The 21,475-nt window shown below is 34.7% G+C and overlaps 3 protein-coding genes across 3 annotated transcripts; 1 reads left to right on the top strand and 2 right to left on the bottom strand.

Annotated features, from left to right (window-relative positions):
* Positions 1-789: 789 nt before the first annotated feature.
* On the top strand, positions 790-7,654 carry LOC149742787 (chondroitin sulfate synthase 1-like). Its single transcript, XM_089893689.1, has 9 exons — positions 790-1,071; positions 1,266-1,416; positions 1,936-2,168; positions 3,614-4,032; positions 4,279-4,501; positions 5,182-5,471; positions 5,725-5,918; positions 6,210-6,433; positions 6,607-7,654. The coding sequence occupies exons 1-9, from the start codon at positions 870-872 to the stop codon at positions 7,224-7,226; spliced, it is 2,556 nt and encodes an 851-aa protein (XP_089749815.1). The 5' UTR covers positions 790-869; the 3' UTR covers positions 7,227-7,654.
* On the bottom strand, positions 7,649-17,105 carry LOC149742786 (ATP-binding cassette sub-family F member 3-like). The gene is made up of 19 exons (XM_089893695.1): positions 16,967-17,105; positions 16,082-16,226; positions 14,515-14,588; positions 14,090-14,145; positions 13,512-13,609; positions 13,207-13,326; positions 12,558-12,662; positions 12,221-12,382; positions 11,623-11,743; positions 11,109-11,179; positions 11,026-11,048; positions 10,754-10,809; positions 10,210-10,410; positions 9,697-9,773; positions 9,355-9,532; positions 8,705-8,885; positions 8,516-8,648; positions 8,288-8,375; positions 7,649-8,036 (listed from the first exon to the last, which is right to left on the bottom strand). The coding sequence occupies exons 1-19, from the start codon at positions 17,031-17,033 to the stop codon at positions 7,878-7,880; spliced, it is 2,115 nt and encodes a 704-aa protein (XP_089749821.1). The 5' UTR covers positions 17,034-17,105; the 3' UTR covers positions 7,649-7,877.
* Positions 17,079-20,596, bottom strand: LOC149742785 (dymeclin-like). Its single transcript, XM_089893698.1, has one exon. It carries the CDS (start codon positions 20,325-20,327, stop codon positions 18,213-18,215), a length of 2,115 nt encoding a protein of 704 aa, XP_089749824.1. The 5' UTR covers positions 20,328-20,596; the 3' UTR covers positions 17,079-18,212.
* Between the last annotated feature and the right edge of the window lie 879 nt (positions 20,597-21,475).

The raw sequence follows: 21,475 nt of genomic DNA, 5'->3' as shown, positions 1-21,475 counted from the left end.
GCGAGTTAAAAGTGTTTTTTTGTGTGACAGGTTGGCCGTGATTTCATCATAGTCAATCGGTGGCAAGTATCGACGAATTACTGAAGAAACATATAGTAGGCAACCTCATTAGATGGGGTTGTTTAACGATAGAACAATTAAGTTTACGAACTTTCACAATTACATCTTACCTTTTAAATCATTTTATTAAATTTATGGCATTACTTTCAAACTGTACGAAATAGTCAAAGGTATTTTATGAAGCTATAAAACTAGTTTAATCGTCCACACTCGCAAACTACCAAATTTCATCGGCTTTGCTATGAATTAGCGAGCATTCAAAGTTAGCATCTTACTAGTTCGCATTTTTGTACCTTATTAAAATATACTGTTTCTATTTTCCTTTTTTTTAATATTTAAAAACAGTAATAAGCTTTGACGCGCATTTTCTAAAGTCGTGATAACAGTGTCCAATAATTCTGTAATATTATTTTCCTCATTATCAAAAAATGGAAGTCCGTAAAAAGAAATTTTAAAAAAGTCTCGTCTGACCAAGTGTCCAATCTTCCCCCAACCTACCGTAACATAGGCAATTTGTTTTGAGTAACCAAAATGTAAATCAGTGTAAATGCAATTGATGTATACCAGAGTCCGTATATAAACATATATACGGACTCTGATGTAAACCAGTGTAAATGCAAAGTTTCACACCAACGTTATGATTTATTTTCTATTCAAACGTGCCTATTCATTAAAGCTCAGCTCTCTTTTAATAATAGGAAAAGGTATGCTGGAAGGTTGTACAAACAGTGCGTATAGAATTTAGAAAGACATTGACAGCAAACCAATGTAGTAGACGTGGAGGGTTGGAGAAGTGCCACAGCAGTGCGATGAGGAAAAGAAGATTGGTTCAAAATACACTTCGTTTGGTATCTGGTTATGCCTGTGGACTATTACTTCACTACTTCTTACTTAGTTCGAAGCCTAAGGTTTGCAACGAAATTCGAAACGACGTGTTAATACGTGGCGGCAAACGAAATGTTGTGGAAAGGCATTCGTCGCCTGTTCTGCCTCAATCTAATATATATTTAGGTAAGCACACATACTCACTGCATTAGACTGTCAAAGCTGACGTAGAGTCAATAGCTTTAAAAACTCTGATCTAATTCAAAAATTCACATTACCAATACTAACATGATTGTTTTATTCTTTTTATATTAAACACAAATGTCAATCTTGCCGCAAAGAAAAGCTGTTACATGCTACTTTACATTTTTTTCTTTCAGGCATGATGTCAGCAGAAAAATTTATCGACAATCGTGTCCAGAGAGCCTTGGATACTTGGCTGCAGAAGGGAAGTTGGAAGGTGGAAGTATTTGCTGATGCTACACCCGATAGTCTGCAAGTACCTGCTGGTCTTGACTTCAATATTGTAACGTAAGCTACAATAACGTTCTTGGTAAAAAACAATCACCCAATGTGGTAGCGAGCCATGAGACAAATTCTGAGTAGGCATAAGGTTCTTGACCAGTCTGCAGAGTATTACAGTGGCACAAGCGATTTTGTTTACAAACTTTTGGTGATGCATGCCATAATATGTATGACGCACACCAATTAATTTAACACTTAAAAAATATGTATTAAATTAGGTAGGATTTTGCGATTTCCTAACGTGGCTTGGAAATATACTTTGCACGCCGATTATTGATGATAGCACGCGCGCAAGCGAAAAATAACTGTCTTGCGCAAGCGATCTTGTCAGGAACTGGCCTTCTCTGCAGACTGGGTTCTGAGGCAGAACATTTGTGACGTAACTTCTAATGTTGCCTTAAAAAATCAGAACTATAAGTTGTAATAAGTTACCTTTCTGCCATAAAAGTTTGTTGCGCCAAATGTGTCTGAAATCATTCCACTGTTTTGTATGTTTCGTTAAATAAACCTTTAATATCTTTTCAGGCTTCGATCAGTGGATGACGCAGCCTACCCACCACAGAAGAAATGCTTTATGATGTTACGTCATATGTACGACCACCATATTGATAATTATGATTGGTTTATGAGAGTGGACGATGACGTTTACATGGATTTTCCTCGACTTTCAAAGCTTCTGAACACAATAAACAGCAGCATGCCAGTATTTTTCGGTACACCTGGATTTGGAATGGATCCAGATGATGGAATTGAGGATGGTATGCATAGGCGCCGATTTTTTTAAATTGCAGAAGAGGCCACGTTTATGATGACGTCATTCGTTTTGCAGAAATTAGGAAAATACGGTATACGCGAGTTTTTTCACTCGCGCCAAAACACGATTAAGCTATACTTTCCATGGCAGCAGTAACAATAACGGCGACTATTAAAGTTTGCCAAAGCTGCTGCCTATCGTTCATGTGGGTATGAAACTGGCAAAATCACACAGTCAAACTCGTTCGTCGTGCTTTGAAGGACGTTGTTCGTACGATACGCACACGAACATTAATGACGCCTCAAGAAACAACAATGCTGTTGATTATTACATAGGTCTTAATTTTGTACAGATCTAGTGTTTGAGGGGTTTTTAAAGCATTAAAACTGTTTGTAGATCGTTTTTAAGCGATTCGCAACATAGGCTTTGCCTGTCAATCGTTACTTTCGATGACGTATTAATTTTACGAGCAGCTAAAGCTTGTTCCAAAATATGTAGCAAGCACCTATGTCTGCAGATAGCTGTTAAAGTACTTAATTGAATCCAAGGACATCCGCCACGCACAAAGATTAAACCGTTAAGTTAAAGCTTTAATGTGTTTAATACAGACCAATGTATGTGTTATTTGTTTTATTTTAATACAGTCGTTGTATAACCGTATTTGCAAAGGCGCTAGCCATATACTCATAGCAAGCTGTTTTAAGTATAAAACTAACGTATGTTCACTTTTCGTTAAAGTTTTAATAAACAGTCTCCACCGTAAACGTACACTGTTCAGTTTGCTTTCTCTTGGATTGCTAATAATGAACGCGTCAAACCGTATTATGACGTCAATAATCGACGCATCAAATAATAATATGACGCAAATAATCAGCGTGTGAATCGCTACTATGTCGTAACAAAGCGTTATGCGTGGACGCGTGGTTGAGAAAAACATTACGGAAAATGATCGTTGTTACGCCAATCGATGGCGTAATAACTCAGTACGTTTGAATATACAGTTCTTTAGCTATTTGCGGGCTTAAAACGACTAGTTCTTTTTAATTTTAAACGGGTTTTATTAATAAAATTCAGTTATACGCAGCAGGTGCTGCACCGTCTGCATAATATCCAGAGTAGGCCGGCCTCGTCTGCACCATATAAAACGGCGCCCATGATGGTATGTGTTTTATTAGAAAGTATTTATTTTATTAAAATATTCTATTAGGAAACTGTATAAAAAAGTTCTTATATTGGACTGCCTCACCTTTTAGAGGAAAATCAAATAACAAGATTTTAAATCCATGTGGTACTTATATGAGATAAAGCCTTATATGGGTCAGGGTGGGGTTCATCTGCAAGCCGGACTTTATGTCAGAGATCTTTGGATTTAGACCTACGTGATAGAAAAACAAACAAATTCTTGTCATTGTTGTCCATGTCAGTGCTAAATTTAACTTGTTACAACAGGAATGTTTTACTTGATGGGTGGTCCTGGAATGATATTCAGCAGAGGATTACTTCTTGAACTGCGTGCGCATTTCAGTCATTGCATTCAACATATGTTTTCACCTCATGAGGATGTAGAGATAGGACGCTGTGTGTGGAAACACGCGAAAAAGGCAAAAATCCCAATTGCGTGGGAGACTATTGAATTCTTTTATCAGCAATATGATAAAAACACCGGCGCAGTGACTAACGTAGTGATGGCTGACACTACTGAACAAAGGACGGCCAAAACTGTTGCTTATCATGCTGTGAAAAAACATGATTTGCTATACACTCTGCACAGGCAGGTTTTGGAAAGAAGAATTAAAAAACTTCTTAATGAAACTGCCAAATTGAAGAGGGAGATACAAGCCATGCAAACTATTCAAAATATGAAAGAGGTAAAAATAATAACTTCTTACTATTTAGGTACAAATTAAAACTGTAAACTTAAGTTATTGTAAACTTAAACTAATACTTATTTCTAAACTTTTTTAACATGTCACTATGTCAGCATGTGTTATAATAGTGTTTGCAGGTAAAAATTAAAAATGGCGTTTAACCTGCATTAGGTACATTTAAAAATAAGCACAAAACAGCTGGCATACTGCTTGACCACTTATAAAACATAGATTTCTGTGCCATAGATTTCAAGTCTCACGCCATATTCCAAATCTTCCCCCCTTCCCTACCTACTTGGAAGCAACACGGAAATGACAGTTCTTTCAAAATCAAAATTAAGTCACTGGCCAATCACAGCTGCTTGGCTTCCACAGAACCCTATGATACCACGGGGTGCTTCAACGATACCAGCAATATTCTGGGACAAATATTACAGACACCAAGTAGACTCTGTAATCCCAGCAAGAGGTAAGCACCAAGCATACACAAGAGTAAATACCAGGGCTGTATAACAACTTAAATCTTGTGCTGTATGGAATATTAACTTGAACAAACAGCAATCTCTCAAAACTTTTACAAGGGACATTTTGTTCCGTATTAAAATTATTATTTGTTCAGTGAAAATATAATTGCTGGAGCAAATATTAAATTATTCGTTTAAAAACTAATCCTCTTACCTAGTTGTTCACTGTGTGTGGAACAAGAATTTCTTGTATTATTGTGGTGTCAAACACACTCAATAATCAAGAGAACAAATATTGACTCTGCTGCAAATTACACTTTAATGAAGCACTTATATCCACTTACGAATATAGCAGTGTAAATAATGTATCCCAATCATTTCAATTTACCTTGTATAAAGGCTCAAGCGATTTTAATTAGTTTAACCGTTCTGGTTCTGTAGTGCTTTCAGTATGATGATACTGGTTTTCCTACCAACAACTATATAAATTACAGATATTAAATATGCCTAATTCTAAAGGTGGCTGTACACAGTATCCGGCATACTTCGCATGCGAAATCGTATGCAAACCCGTGTCCAATTCCGCATGCGGCAGCGAAATCCGGACAAAACAGACAAAACGGATAAATTCTGGATACTGTGTACAGCCACATAAGAACGTTTTAATCACAGCTAAATAATTTAGGTCATCAAGGTAAAGAGCAACCTACACTTCTTAAATATCTCAGTGAAATAGAAAATGGGATTTTGAAGAAGTCGTGTCCACACTTGTCTTCCAACCCACAGTTCACACACGGTTATTTGTGGGTGTTGCCTCAACATGGAGCCTTCATTTCTGTTGCTCATAAAGGCTTGGTGAAAGGAGAATATTCGTATTGTACCACGCATGTACAAGTATCATTCGCTGTCACATTATTAGGGGAGAAAGATCACCCGTTGTCAGAACATCCATTAATTGCACCTTCACTTGTTAAAGTAAGATTATGAAACTGAACATCATATATATATATATACATATTTTAAATTAAAAAAAAATGTATACATTGCATAGTTATTTTAGGTTTTGAAAATAACAAAGTATTTTGTATTCATATCCTATTGGTCAGTGATTATTTTTGGAACATTTAATTTTATTTTTTGTCATGTTTTTTGTTTTAGTGTTTTCATTGTGTATAATTTTTTTTTGTTTTAGGTATTCATTAATTTAAACCAATAATAATTTTTACAGCGACAAAGTTTAGTCGGATATTTTGTTGGTGAAGAAATCCCACTAGCCAGGAAACGATTGCATTATCATTCTAACACCATGGTTCGATATCAAGAACCTGTCCTTCCTGTTTCATTTGATTCAAGCAAAGACCGTGTTCTGTTTGTTATTCCTTTACATGGAAGATACAGAGCCCTTGAACTCTTTATGGAGAGGTTAGTTCTTAACAGCTGCATTGGCCAACTCTGACTCAAAGCCCAAGTCCCATGGCAAGTTATGCCCTCACTCTTACAGAATATAATAGGTGCACAATTGTTGAATTTTCTTTGTGTGCAGAACTGCATATTGTATGTGGGCTCTAAATATTTTATGATGTAGCTCTTAAAACTGTTCATTGTATTTATGACCGGTCTACATACCTAATTTTAATTCTTTGAATTTCCGAAATTTATATTACCAAAGAAATTTTCAGTTACTTTATCGGTACAACATTTTTCCCTGTTTAGGTACAAACGTGACTTTTTAAATCCCTTAAAAGAAGGAAAAATAGCCAACACACTGTCTGGGAACGTGCAGTTGGTGATTGTATTATTAGGAGCACGAGGCGATGAACATGATATGAATCGAGCGTCTGCGTATTTATTACATTCCTACCAACAAGAGTTTGGAACTTCACTGATCAGATACCACATTGCTGATACGGGCAAAAGGCAGTTCTCACGTGGTGCAGGTAAACAGATATGATATTTATAATTTATTTGCTGTATAAACTAAATACTAGTATTGATGTAATTCATTAATTGCATGGTCTAGCTTGCCAGTTGTTATGATTTTTCTGACTTACACTGCAGTATATCCAGGACCAGGGCAGTACTTTACAATTATGTATTGTTTTAATTCCAGGATTGCAACTTGGTTCGCTTGTGGCTGGAATAAATGACATTGTTTTCTTCATGGACATCGACATGATCGTTACTCCAAACTTAGTTGCTCAATGCAGAAGAAATGTAAAACACGGCAAGCAAGCGTGGTACCCTATACCTTACAGTCAATATGATCCCGACCGGCAGTGTTATGATGGTAGTTTGGCACGTTCAGTTGACGAAAGATCGATTTTAAACGGTGCAGATCCCGCTGGTGACTCCTCACTTGGTCGCAGCGGTGCTCGTGAAACCATCCGACAAACTCCTCTTACTTTAGAGGAGGACCGAGGATTCTGGAGGGATTTTGGGTACGGGATCGCTTGTTTTTACAACACGGACTTCGTTTCAAGTGGAGGTTTTGATCTCAGTATTGAAGGGTGGGGGGAGGAAGATGTCAGACTTTACAAAGCAATTCTTGCCTCTGGTGTGGATGTCTTTAGATCTAAACAGTCTGACCTTGTACACATTTACCACACAAAGCACTGTGATCCAAGGTTAGTTGGTGAGCAGGCCAGATCATGTCACCGCACCAAAGCCAGTCATTACGCCAGCCAAATGTGTCTTGCCAAAACCTATTTCCAACGTAATAACCTTAGCTGATGTAATCACAATTAGACATCTAAAACAACAATATACCTCATCGTACTCCTTATAGCTACTATATTATTTAATGTACTTATTTTTATGATAAAAAGAATTTTGTATTTCAAAAATAATCTATAATAACTATACAGCCATATACATACAAGTATATTTAAATTACTCTTACTATTTGTGTCTAAAGTATTTATTGTCAGTTATTATAACTTTTTATTTATTTTTAACCTAATGATGATAATGAAATAATAGACTGATATAAAAGCCCAGATCACAATCGTGGAATATTTGTATTTTGTAAAGCACGAAACAGTAAGTGTTTTCTATTTTATTTTAGTTAATGGGTATTTCCTTCTTGTGCTTTATGTTTTCTAAACCTATTAGCTGTATTATTGGTACTATATTCAATGAAATAAAGCGGAAGCTGCAAATGTTGTTGAATTTATTGATAGAATGTATTTTTGAGTGCATCCTCATGGCGCATATTGCAACGTAGGACAAAAAAAATCTGATCCTAAAGATGTACTAAAATTATCCTAGTCCAGGAGAGGAACCTTACAAACGTTAAATAAATGGCCTACACACCTGTCGCATCAATCTTAAATTAAATTTACACAGAACTGTTGACCTGCCCCCCAAAAATAACTATTTTTTTTAATTAATTCCGAGTCGTTTAAATTCTTCCTCCAGCAGCTTGCGATAAGTGTCAAACCCTCCTTCCACTGATTTCACTTGTTTGCCACCACACAACCACAACTCGCGACAAACTTTTGAAATAAGTCTCTCGTCGTGAGACACAAGAATCACGCCACCCTGTAACATAGCATTATTAGTATTAGTCCTACACCGGCCTCTGTAACATAGCATTATTAGTATTAGTCCTACACCGGCCTAAATCACAAACCTCCAGCATGTCGTGTCGTTGGACCCCACTCATGTCATAACAACACAGATTTTTTTTAATTTTAACAAAAAAAATTATAACCCTTTTTATATCGGTGGTTGGTTTTTGCAGATAAAAACCTTAAATTGTTTGGAAAGAACTGAAAATCTCGAATACTTACGTTAAATTTATTTATTGCAACACCAAGAGCTTCTATAGTTTCCATATCTAAGTGATTTGTAGGTTCGTCAAGTATTAAAAAGTTTGGCCTGTCCAAAAAAAACAAATTAAAATTTAGTTCAGGACAAAATATAAAATATATGGTATATATATATATATGTTAAAATAAACAGTACAAAGTTAGAATACCTAAAAAACCGCTAAAAATATTAAATAAAAACACACATACTGTGGCATGGACATGAGTGAAAAGGCAAGTCTGCTTTTCTGGCCACCAGATAAACTGTTAATTGTTCTTAAAGCCAAATCTCCTGTGATACCATAGCTACCAAGCTGATGTCTGTACACCTCTTCATTACGACCTGCAGTAAAACTTATATGTATACAAGTATTACACACTACTAAACTCCATTTTAACCTGGGAAAAGTCTGGCTAACAACTCAACAGATGTTGGCGAGAGATCGAGTTGATCCACGTGATGTTGGGAGAAATATCCGATCCTGAGGTTACGATGCACGTGTCGCACACCACTAGATGGCTCATTCTCTCCGTTCAAAATTTTCAGCAGCGTTGTTTTACCGGAACCATTTTCACCAACCTTGAAAAAATAAACCATATGTCTTAAAGGGCAAAACACTTTTCACCAACCTTGAAAAAATAAACCATATGTCTTAAAGGGCAAAACTGCCATAGCTCCAACCCAGTGGTCTTGCCAAAACTGTCAAGACATTACCCCAAATTACATCATCTAAAAAGTTACAGTTGTGATAACTTGTGAGGGGTTACTAGGTGCATAAATAAGAAGACCCATGTTGTAACGACAGTCATTGCCCCTCCATTTAAGGATAAATAAGTTTTTTATTCATCATGAAAATGCAGTTGATACAGATTCTTTATCTACTGACATGTACTATGCACCCATGGTATAAAAAAACATTGTATAAAACCGTAATAAAAGTGTAGAGAGCAAAAGAAGTTCAGGAATAGTGCATAAAACCATCACTGATTTTTCATAGATTAAAACTTATCAATTTGGTTTTCTGAAGTTCCTATTTCATTATACTTACAATACATATCCTGGAGTCAAGACCAGCCGAGATATTAACATTTTCAAATATATTTGTTCCCTCATTGTAATGAAAAGTAACCTCATCAAGTCTTAATACAGTCCCCGATAACTTGGTGTCGTGTACTGGGAAATTCATGACGGCTGGTTTTTCTTTTTCAACTGGAGTCAACTTTGGCCTAAGCATATTTAAGTTATTAATGAAAAACAGCACGAAATTGTACAATGTGTTTACGGCAGGGTATAATAGGGTACTTTTCAACAGGTGCCATTTGCTACTGAGAGGTAATATGCCTTTATTGAGGGGCCATAAGAAAATAAAGGTAAAAGGTGTCATACTCACAGTTTTTCAAGGATTTTGAGTTTGCTTTGAACTTGTGGGGCTCGGTTTGCATTGTAACGGAAGCGATCAATAAATACCTGGGTAAGATATGGAGTAAAACATAAACTATATGATATTCATTTCTATCGACTTTTATTGGAAGCCCATTGTATAAAGGGTCTCAAATAACAGTGTGAGCGGATTCAATTGTATAGAAAGACATATTTTTGGTTTTAACTTACTTATTATATGAAATAATATGTTTTAACCTAAAAATTATAATGTTTTATTTTTGAAAGTGTATTGCAATATTAAGTGCTTGTACATTATGTGCATAAGGAAAGGATTTCATTATAGCTCTAAAAATTTTGAAAATCGCTTCTTCACTTTTCTTTAACTTTTCGATGTAAATTTTGCCTTAGTTTTACCAGTTTACTACAGACACCTTGCCCATAAAGTTATTTTTTTAATGTTTAACCACCAATACAGTAAATACACAATGCATATCTTATTGGTTAAACAACCAGGCCTTACCTGCAGATGTTCCCTGTATTGTTTCTGTGCGTCATACTCCTTCTGTTTGTTCTTCATTTTCTCATCTTTGGTGAGGAGGAACTGCTCAAACCCTCCTCTGTAAGCCTCCAGTTGTTTGTTGAAAAGATGAAGGATATCGGTGCAAACAGCTTCCAGGAAACTACGGTCGTGAGAAACTGTGATGATTGTGCTCTTCCAAGTCTTTAGGATATTTTTAGAAAAAGTTAAAATGAAGTTTTTAATGTTCTGTTTTCATTGCTTGATACTGCTACCAGTAAAGTAGTGTTTTTAAAATTTATGTACATCCACAGTCCTTAACAAAGGTCCTCACGTACAAAAAAGGGGATTTATAAAACATTCTCAATACTCTCGTCCTATAGTCTTATACTATTTCATTTTGTCTACAAATAAGACTTTTTAGGAAATTCGTAAATAAAGTTAAAATAAGGTTTTAATATTCTTTTTCTATTGCTACATATAGCAGGTCTGTCAGTATAAAATTTAAACATAGATTTTAATTACTCCAAATCTAAAGGTAACTAACCTGTAAATAATCCTCCAACCATAAAATGGCGCGAATATCCAACATGTTCGTCGGTTCTGGGAAAATGGTAGTGGTATATATACATGTTATATAAGCATATGCTATTTGCTATTGGTTTACTTACGCTCACATAACTTATAAATGAAATCCATATATTACAGTTTTTAAAACTTATTTTATTTTACATTTGGCCTTTTATTCTTAAAAAAATGACATGGAAAAAATAATATATATATAGGCTATAAAATAAAAATTTGTTAAAAAAAACTCACCGTCAAGTAGTAATAGGTCAGGTCTGCATAAAAATAGTTTTAATTAATTTTACATTAATATCAAAAGGTGAATTTCAGCTTACTTTGCAAACAGAGCTCGAGCCAATGCTAATCTCATTCGCCATCCACCAGAAAACTCTTTTGTCGTCATTTTCTATGAAAAATTAAACATCATTTTTAAAAAAATAAGTTACTTATTTTATTCATAAATCCACTAACATCAACTGGTAGGTAATTGAACAATAAATAGAGAAATATTAGAAAAAAAAAGTCTTACAAATACAGGCAACACATGATTATAAGATAGTTTGACCCGTGGCACCACAAATATTTCAACACTTCATGCTGCTACTATTGTGGCTTGTTAGGGGGAGGGGGGTCCTTGAACATGACATTTATTTAACAGTCATTGTTCCAATTCAGTGGTCTCTAATGGAATGTCAAAATGAGAAAACAAAAGTATTACCCACAAAGCTACATACGTGGTAACTCTTAAGCGGAAACAAAGTACAAAGACTTGTCGTTTATCATCCGTGTTATAACATCTACTGGGTTCAGCTGGTATCCAATCAGGTGATATGATTAACCACAAGCTACCTGCATTTCTGGAGTAAAACCAAGACCATCCAACACAACAGCAGCACGTGCGGGAGCTTTGTCTGCTTCAATCTCCGATAACTTTGCATAGATTTCTGTCAACCTTGAACTATCCGCCTGCCTGTATAAAAATGAAATCAAAACCATTTTTTTGTAATTTTGAGTAAAATTAGCCACAAATGTAATTTATACCTTGCCTTGAAAAAATATTAGTTTTTGAAAAATTGTCATGGTAAAAAAATAGCTTGTCAAACAGCTCAGGTTGTTGGGTGTGCTGTCTTATAAGACCTCACGATAGGCGTAATGTTGGGGTGAGAGTTGTACGGCAGCAACAACAACACAATATTTCAGTCAGGGCTAAGAAGTGACATTATATGCTAAAGCACCCTTTTAGGCACAAAATAGCATTTACAGTGCTGTTAGGTGTCTAAAAACAAGAAAAGACAAAGTATATTGCGTACTACCATAACAGTAACATCATTTAAAAAAAATCACACTGATGTTAGATTCAAATTTGTTAAACATTTTTATCAGTACATCTGTAGACCTCGTCTATAAAAAATAAAAATAAGCTTTTATTTTGTGATAAAAATCCTACTCATGATTATCCAACTTCCGATGCAACTCCCTCTCCTCCCTGATGAGTGCTTCCCTCACTGTATCACTCTCCAGCACACTCTGAAGAGCAACAGTGTCATCACCATCCACCTCCTGCTCCACATGAAGGATACGGATGTGATTCGGGATCGAAAGATTTTTTCTGTAACAATTTTTTTTAATTTTATAAAAGATCACGAAAAAAGAAAATTTAAAAATGAGTTTTTTCTTAAATTTTAATCATTTTTTTATATTCATTTTTTTTACAAAATAATTCACCATTTTAATAATTGTAAAACTCTTTACACAGAGATTAAAAAAGTTCAAATGTTTCTTACGTTGAGATCATTTTAAGAAGAGTCGTCTTTCCCATCCCATTTCTTCCAATTAAACCATAACGACGACCGAATGCAACATGAAGGTTCGCCGCCTCAAACAAAACTCTGTTCATTCCAAAGAAATAAATTGATTACTATCTTACCGAATCACCTTAATGTACAGAATTGACTCAATTAAGACAGATTATCAAAAAATGCTTCATAATAGTGGTTCTCAACCTATGGTACGCATAACACTTAAAGGTACATGAATGTCTATACATGGTAGCCAACACAAGTAACTTATTTAAGTTTACTAATATTACAAATTAAATTGAAAGAAATCAAACGAAACAATGTATTTTTGTTTTACAAAAAAAACTGCTGTAACAATTCTGAATAAAGAATGGTATAGGTGTAGAAAATGGGTAAACCACTGTTCTTATTGTACAATTTTACGGGTTAGTGTTTATTAAATTTATAGGTGAAATTTTTAATGCATACATTGCTACTGACTGTGATTCTAAATTTGACATGATCCTATTTTAATGTATTTGATGCAATATTGAATAACAACATTAAGTATTCCTTGTAAAATAAGAATGATTTTGTAAGAAGTAATTTGATAAATCAGTTAATCTAAATAACACTACATACAAACCGAACTTACTTGCTCCCAAACGCAATATCGAAATTTTCGATGTGAATATCGGTTGTTTTATTACGTCCTGCTGATTCGGTTTTCGTTTCTTTTCTACTGATTGCTTGACTTGCTGATGCTTCCGCTAAACTAAAAGGTAACACACAAATATAATATTTTAATCTTAAATAAGTTGGTACAACAGTGGTTCTGAAACTCTTTTCGTTAGCAGTGTTTTACACCAAACTTTCAGTACTTGTTAGACAAAAAAAAATATTATGTCATACCTTGTGATAAAAGATATATACTTAAAATTATACATTTATAATACTTACAAGGCTGGTGTTGCAGGTTTTAACTGCTGGTCTGCTTTCTTGTCTTGTTTTTGTTTGATTTTCTCATTTGCTTTTTCAAGTTTTTTCTGATCGACATTCTGTGAAAAGAACAAAAAAAATACCTTGTTATATCTATACTACACATCCGGGTCTATTTTGATAAAAAAATGAATCTGCCATCTATTTATAAACCTGAGAAAAAGATTTTAGGGCCATTTAACAGACAAGACACATTCTTTTGTTTAAATTTGCACCCTCATCCTTTTATAGCAAATGTCAGTGCTATCATATATTTATTGACTGGTAACATACAATCGTAAGGAATAGAGTAAATTTATATAGTTGTGATACTGTTGTAAACCAAGTTGTCATTTAACAAATGCAAAATTTTGAAATGGGCTGTGAATAAAAAACAAACACAATGAGTTTTAAATGAAGTAATACTGCTTACAAATTCCAATCGTATAAAAATTACCTTAAGATAAGTAAAATAGTTTGTTGACCAGCAAAAAATTAAGACAAAAGGTTGGGAAGCACTGATTGTATAATTTTATAAAAATATAAGAATTATTTTTTACCGTTTTCTTTTCCGGTTTTACAATCCATATACTTCCATCTTCTTTGTTCGATTCCTCTGGAATAATTTAAAGAAATATTAATTACACAACAATTCAATCGGAATGTGGCAGGACGCCATTTATTTATTGTATGGAGAAGTACCGTACTAAGACCATTATCTTACTATGCTATTAAATTATAATTTGCACATGATCTAGAGATCATGTCTGGTAAAGTACTACAATTGGCACAATTTTTCTGTCCTACCAACTGATGTGGATTTTAATTGGTAGCTTATTTACCACCTAAATACAAAGAATTCAACCACAAGGTGTAAACTAACCCCAGTATAAGAAACGCTGATTTAGGTGATCAGATTTATTGGTAAAATACACAACAACTGCAACTAGAAAAAGAAATTAGCCAAGAACTGTTATTTACATACCTTGTTGTTTGGTTATAGTTGCAATATGAACAGGAGCATTTAACTTGGTCATAGAATGTTTATCATTAGTTGATCTGGAATACACAAAAATTTATGCAAGTTCTAAATTTTTATTACAGGCAGCAAATTAAATCAGACATTCAATTGATCCCAGTAAGAGTGAAAAATCAAAAACAATATAGTATATATATATATAAAGAAAATAAACAACAAATTTATATAATACATGTTAACATAAATATAGTGGGGTGGGGGAAGATGGGAAACCTTCAGCACATAATTTCCAAATATCCAGATTGATTTTTGAAACAACTAATAATGGTCTATGACAAAGTTAGTATAGACCAAGTTAGGAAACGGCGCTCGTGTCCGCCATTACGGAGCCCACAGAGCGTGAATCGCCTATACAAATGCATGGCCGGGTGTGTTTATTTAGTTCTTGTAAGCAATACAAAGCTAGAAAACACGTATAGCGGTTGTTTTAACATTTAAAATATAATTTATAATATAAATCTTGTTATATAATATAAAATCTAGGAATTAATGTGGAGTAAATTAGTATTTTGACTGGTTTTTGGCGTACAGTGTGGTTTAACAGGGTACTTTACGTTGCGGATTAAGATTAGCAGCAATCAGCTTAGTTTACATAATAGTATATGATCATACCTACGAATCTACAGAGCCATTCTTTACTACATTTATAATCCAACATGAGTGGACATGCAGCTCCAAACTGCTTAAGTACTAGCAGATAAGATGTTCGCCTTTTCCGATTTCATAAAGACCCGGAACGCAAAAAAGGTAGCTTATTAATTCAAGCAGAGGACCAAAAATAGTAACTCAGTATTGTTTTCCTCAATGTCACTTCGATATTAGGCAAATTTTACAAAGATACCTTAAGTTTCGTTACCGGGTATACGTGTTAAATTTGTGAGCCAAAAAGTAAAATCACCGCAACTTGCATGCAAAACTGCAGCTAGATACACCAGTTTATGGTAATGTTATGCGTTTTTGTTTGTATTTTTATATTTTAAACATGTTCCTTTATGTTTTTGGTTAGTAAACTTGATATTTTCTGTTTTTTTACTCTTTAATCGATTGAGTGTTCAATAAAAGTAGATTATTTTTGTGAGGTTTATTATTGTGATAAGATATAACATTAGTAGAAAGCCATTTTTACGCGCAGAAGTGCTTGGTTTTTAAAAAATCGCAATATTTAAACGAAAAACAGCACCCAGCAATGATAAAATGCTATGCTGTGGGCTCCGTAATGGTGGCGACTATGACGTCATAGACGCGAGACAATGGATAACAAGACTCGTTGTTTTACAATCCGTTTCCTAACTTGGTCTATACTAACTTTGGTCTATGAGAGTCGTGATAATATGGTTTTATAATTCTTTGAATGTTCTTAGTTTACTACCAAATGGAACAAGAAAATATAGAATGAAAAGGTATCCCATCTTTCCCCACCCCACTATATTTATGTTAACATATATTATTACTCACATAGATTAACAAACGTCCGAACTAAAAACAATATTTAAGACAAAACTAAGCAACTCACATTGACAACGTTGCATAAACTTTGTCACAAACTGCTTGGACTTCTTTAGAGCAACTACAAACACCCGATGATTCTAATATTTCACCCACTGCATCATAAACATCTTCAGAAGACTGAAATTCTTCCATACCGTGCTCAAGGACACCTTTGCAAAATATTTACTACAAGTTAAAATATCTAAATACACCATTGGACAGTTTGACAAAACTTGTATTTGAGTTCATACTTAATTTAAATGATACATGCCCTAACAGTAAACGGACCCCCTACACGAGGATGAATATAAAAAAGAAACAATAAACATACAATTGCGAAACACAAACAAAAAAATCCCTAAACAACACAAATTGGTTAAATAACTTCAGGCTCATAATTTTATAATATAGAGAAAAGTCAAACTGGATATTGTTAACGAATAATGTTAACCATGCATTAACTGACTATGTTGACTGATTTAGAAATTGTTGGAAATTCTGAACAGTGTAAACTGTAAATTGATTACACTAAATCAAAATATCAATTTAATGTATAATATAGGCTATACAATATTATATATATAATATTAATATACTTTTTTTATAGATAAAGACATTTGCAAAAGCATTCAATTTGTTACTTCTAGGTAATTGGGTCAATATTTATGTCTGGTCTTTTTATACATCAGATAAGTATGCTGCCTATCTTGCATTGCCTACTTTAATTAAGAAATTACTACGTAAAAAATTACAGAATTATCATTATTAGAGTATATTTATTGCCTTCACAAATCTAGCGGAATACAATTTAGCTAAGTTCAGCAAAGGCAATTTTTTAGAATGGTCTTCGCGCTCTTTTTTGAAATTTAGAACCACATAACTGAAGAACATACAAGAAGTTTCAACTCACTTTCCAAATACTCATGGATGCTTTTGTCTTCAATCGCAAACGACTGAAGTATCACCTCCATCGCCATTATTTAACAATATTTGAGTAACCAGCAATCTATTCAATTCCTAAGTTTTATACTTAAATATGGAGCAAAAAATAAAAGCAAAATTTATTAAACAATCCTTAAAAAATTAGACGTATTTATATATAATATACATATATATGTATGTATCATACATGTGTGTGTGTGAACAGCACAGCGAATTATTCATATGATTGTCCAGTTATAAATTTCTGCGAGGATTAGTAAACTAAAAGCCTCAAGTTAATCCTCAGATTAAAGCATAACTTTGGTGATAATCCAATTGAATGGTTCGCTGGTACATTACAAAACTTTAAGAATCAAAATATAGGAAGTTATCTGGTTATCTGAGAATGAGTTCTGGTGTAGCTTGTGTAAAATTGACATTGTGCATTGATAAAGAATCCATCAAAAATATGCTTTACCCTTAGTTGGAAATGGAATATTGTTAAATCCACATTAAAAATTTTAATTAATTAAAGTTGGATGAAAAATTTTAGCATTTTTGCAAATTATTGTGACATATACATGTGAAACAAAGGATGAAATGAAAATTCACCTAGTGAAATATAAAAAAATTATTAATGCAATTAAATTGACATTGGACTACAAACTAACATTGGTATAACTTGGTGTTATTCTAAATGTAATATGGGGGAAAAAGCGCTTCATTTTATATATTTTTAAACTACCCGAGAAGCGGATGAATTTACCATCATTCGACACAGATGTAAAAATAATGAGTTAAACACCCTTGTTAAATATTAAGCAGATATAAGTGCAGATGCTATGGTGTAACTTCATTCCATATACAGATGGATATATCCCATATTAACAAGCTTTACTGTTATTTGTATTTCACCACGTTATAAGTCTGCAATTTATACATTCTTAGCATACATAGTAGATAGTAGTATATAGGGATTTACAGCTCATATTGCCATAACAGACCAGCATTACAATCGAATTATATTACATATATCTAACATTTTCATATTTCAGATGTGTAGTACATGAACATCTGAAATCAAAACAGACTTTTTAGATAAATAAAAGCATTGAGCAAGATGACATTATTAGCACCTGCTGGCACAGAGGCAAGATGTAAAATTTATAAAGAAAATTTTAAATTAAAATGGTCGTCAACTTGAGTCAGACTTAAGTCTAAGTTTTGGCAGGATATTAGGATTCCAGTGCAAACAGCTGAACACAGCCAGGGTTCCAAAACAATCCACTCTTATTAAAGATTAAGGACCAAACATAGGGAACAAAAAACTCCTCTGGTGAATCCTCTTCCACGTAACGGAATTTAAGATCGGGAAATTTATGCAATCGATGACTTGGTAGCTGCACAGTTGCATCTTTGATGACGCTATGCACTTCATCTGTCGTCATTGTCTGCTGGTTCAGCTGATCCAAACGTCCAGTAAAAAAGTTAATGACAGTGTCGATGTTTTGAAGCACATCCTGGTACACAGTGTGTAGACGAAGCTGGTCAAATGCTTCACGCCTTTGCAGAAGAGCATAGACCAGGTTTGCGTTGTGGCGCAATGCACCTCCTGTTAAGCAAGAATTTACAATTTCTAGCAGCATGCGAAGTACCTCTTCAAGGACCTTTAGGTTTGAAGCATAATCTCTTTCCGGCTCCATGTCAATTTCTGCCTGTTCGGAAGAAGTTGCAGATGCATCTGACACAGTACCAGGTGTATCAGATGTGGCCATCATTGCCAGAACTTTTTCAGTGAGCTTCCTGTACTTTTTCGTAAGAAGTGTGACAAGACTAAAAATTCTTTGTGCAGCGTACGGGTGCAAAGATCGAAAATGTGCAGACATGTTGGCAAGTGCTGCTAAGCAATTTGTGTGAAGATATCTATCCCTCATTCTGCTCATGTTGAACTGGATGGTTCTGATAACGACAAGAATTATCAAGTCACCGAGACTGATATCAGAGAGTATGCGGTCTGTGTACCATGGCACAGTGGGAAGACGAATGTCATGAACATACTTGTTAAAGTGGTCATCTTCTGTGAACATTAACAGAATGATTAGCGCCATGTAAATGTGATGCGAATTTTGCGAAGGTGCAAAATATAAAATTTGCAAAATTGGAGTCACAAGACTGTCAATATCAGTTTTGGACAAAACAAATGCTTTTACGTCTGGGTTTCCATGCAATAATGAATAAAGCAATAATGTGCTTGATTCGTAAACCTGAACTGAGCAGGCAGTGCCATACAAGCGCGACAGGTTTATGTGAAATGATGGAAGTGAACCTTTTTGCTTTCCATTAGATGGGCCTTGGAGTTGCCCCTGCACATGACGAAAGCAGCATAAAGCAGCTTTGTATGGATTTACGAATGGTTGACCAGTTGGGTCAACATAACTCTGATGATTTATTAAAGCAAGAATAAGTAAGGCACTTTGGCGACCAATGGTAGGAGGTCCAAGTTCTGACGTTAATTCTTTTGAAACTCCACTATCCTTTTTCCCACCAAGTTTCAGTGCACTCCATAATCCACTTGCAACAGCAGATGCAATTCCGATCACAAAACTACCGCCACCATTTTCTCTTGAACCTGCTTCTGGTGATGGTCGTTGCTCTATAAAGTTTTGCAGCAAAGCTCGCATGAAGTTGTTTGCTTTTGCGGCGCATTGACCTGTCATTAAAATGCGATATATGGGGCCGTTATCCCCTGGTGATGGGACAAACATTTGAACCGAAAGTAAGACAAGAATTGTGTTCAAAGCTTCAATATGAAGAGAGTATGTGAAATCGAGTATTGGGACATGTATAATAATGTCCATTAATGCACTTAACAGCTCATGAGCGTAATTCACATTCTCTGTTCCTTCAAATACGGATCCTGAGGTTAAATCTTTCTGTCTCTCGACCAAGGATCGGGCTCCGAACTGTTCCATCATTTTCATTTCCGTTGTGTTTTCAGCTAAAAACTTACATAAGTGTTGAATCACAAACATAGCATTTCTTGACTGCCATATAAATAACTGGTCATCGCACTCCGCAGACGACTTGAGTTCGGAAAAACGGGAAAGAAAAACTTTCAACAAAGATGTGAAATTCCCAGTGTGTTGGTTGTGATCAACTAGCATCTTGCAAAAAGTCTCAGTTGCCTCTTCGAGCAAAATTGCTTCATTTCTATCTCGTGGTGCGGACAAAGTGAATGAAAACAATTGATTCCAAAAAGGGTCATTTTCCGAAATGGAAACGTTGCTTGACAGTCGCTTCAAATATTCGTTGTCTTCTAGATGAGCAAATGAGCTGCAACCTATTCCCATTTTACTTCATTTGTGTATTGTCAGTGCCAAAATATTAATGCAGTAATGCCCTGCCTTTAACTTTCTACAGATAGAAACTTTTTTTTAAATTGCCATGCAAATAGAAGTGAGAACAAATATTGTGTTAAAAGAGCAATCACTACTATTTAAATGACTAGTAAAACTACATTCAAATCCAAATAAAACTTACTGTGACCTCGACATTAACTAGTTACATAAATGACAGATGCCAAAACTTATACTTATACCTATACGACTTATAAATATGACGTACATAGTTCCATGTATAACTTTTCGCAACACACTGCTTTATTCTCTCTGGCGCCAAATGTGGACAGTTACAACAACGAAGAACGAACATCGGTTTTGGGTTTCCAGCCCCAATTCGGTGCCTCACTAAACTTAAGTTATATTTACGAAATCACTTTAAAAACCTATGGGTTGATGCTGGTAGCGTCAGTTATCGGTTTGTTACATTGCTACTCAGAAAATGTCCTATTTTTAAAGTAAAAATGGAGACAGAAAATGTAAAACTGTCGAAAATTAAAGCATATTCATGTATGATTTTATTAGCCATGATTAGCATGTATCGAAAACGCGTTCTAAGCCGAAGACAGATTCTTAAAATAAAAAATGACCGATTCCTAAAATCAAGAACGCTACCATACGTAAACATGAATCCGCTAGATGGGGATAAATATCACCTCTAACACGTACGTTGGCGATGAAAATCGTTTTCGCACCCTAGTAAATAATCAGGGAAATGTAATATTAACTGATTGGCTGAAAGATTGATTATAGGACGTGTTTCGATCATAAAATGGCGCCGAATACTGATGCTTGGGGCTATTTCAAATGATTGCCAACACCAGGAGTCCTGTTCAAACTGGTACGGAGTACATGGAGCGAAATGTTACCGAATGCAATAAGTTGTTAATATCTAAAGATAGGGCGATTTTGAATACAACCCAAATCAACAAATGCCATTATATAATTATTCTTTACGGGTGGAAACCGTCGGTTACTTAACGAACCGCCAAAAAATGCCGACAAAAAATATGGTACTGTGGGGTAAGATGGGACACATTTGGCACATAATATCCAAACATCCTGATTGTGTTTTAAACAACTAACGACGGTTTACATAA

This window comes from Ciona robusta, chromosome 1, assembly GCF_009617815.1.
Source record: "Ciona robusta chromosome 1, ASM961781v2".
NCBI classification, from domain to species: Eukaryota; Metazoa; Chordata; class Ascidiacea; order Phlebobranchia; family Cionidae; genus Ciona; species Ciona robusta.
The sequence above is the reverse complement of the archived record's forward strand: the minus strand, read 5'-3'. Positions and strand labels throughout refer to the sequence as shown.

Bases quoted from the DNA above. Each gene is read 5' to 3' on its own strand.
- LOC149742787 (XM_089893689.1), top strand. From the start codon at position 870: ATGAGGAAAAGAAGATTGGTTCAAAATACACTTCGTTTGGTATCTGGT. The intron at 1,072-1,265 runs GTAAGCACACAT...TTTTTCTTTCAG, and splicing joins TCAATCTAATATATATTTAG to GCATGATGTCAGCAGAAAAA. The intron at 2,169-3,613 runs GTATGCATAGGC...TTGTTACAACAG, and splicing joins AGATGATGGAATTGAGGATG to GAATGTTTTACTTGATGGGT.
- LOC149742786 (XM_089893695.1), bottom strand. From the start codon at position 17,033: ATGGCGATGGAGGTGATACTTCAGTCGTTTGCGATTGAAGACAAAAGC. The intron at 12,383-12,557 runs GTAAGAAACATT...AAATTGTTACAG, and splicing joins CTTCTTAAAATGATCTCAAC to AAAAAATCTTTCGATCCCGA. The intron at 10,411-10,753 runs GTTAGTTACCTT...AATATCCTAAAG, and splicing joins GGTTGGAGGATTATTTACAG to ACTTGGAAGAGCACAATCAT.
- LOC149742785 (XM_089893698.1), bottom strand. From the start codon at position 20,327: ATGGGAATAGGTTGCAGCTCATTTGCTCATCTAGAAGACAACGAATAT.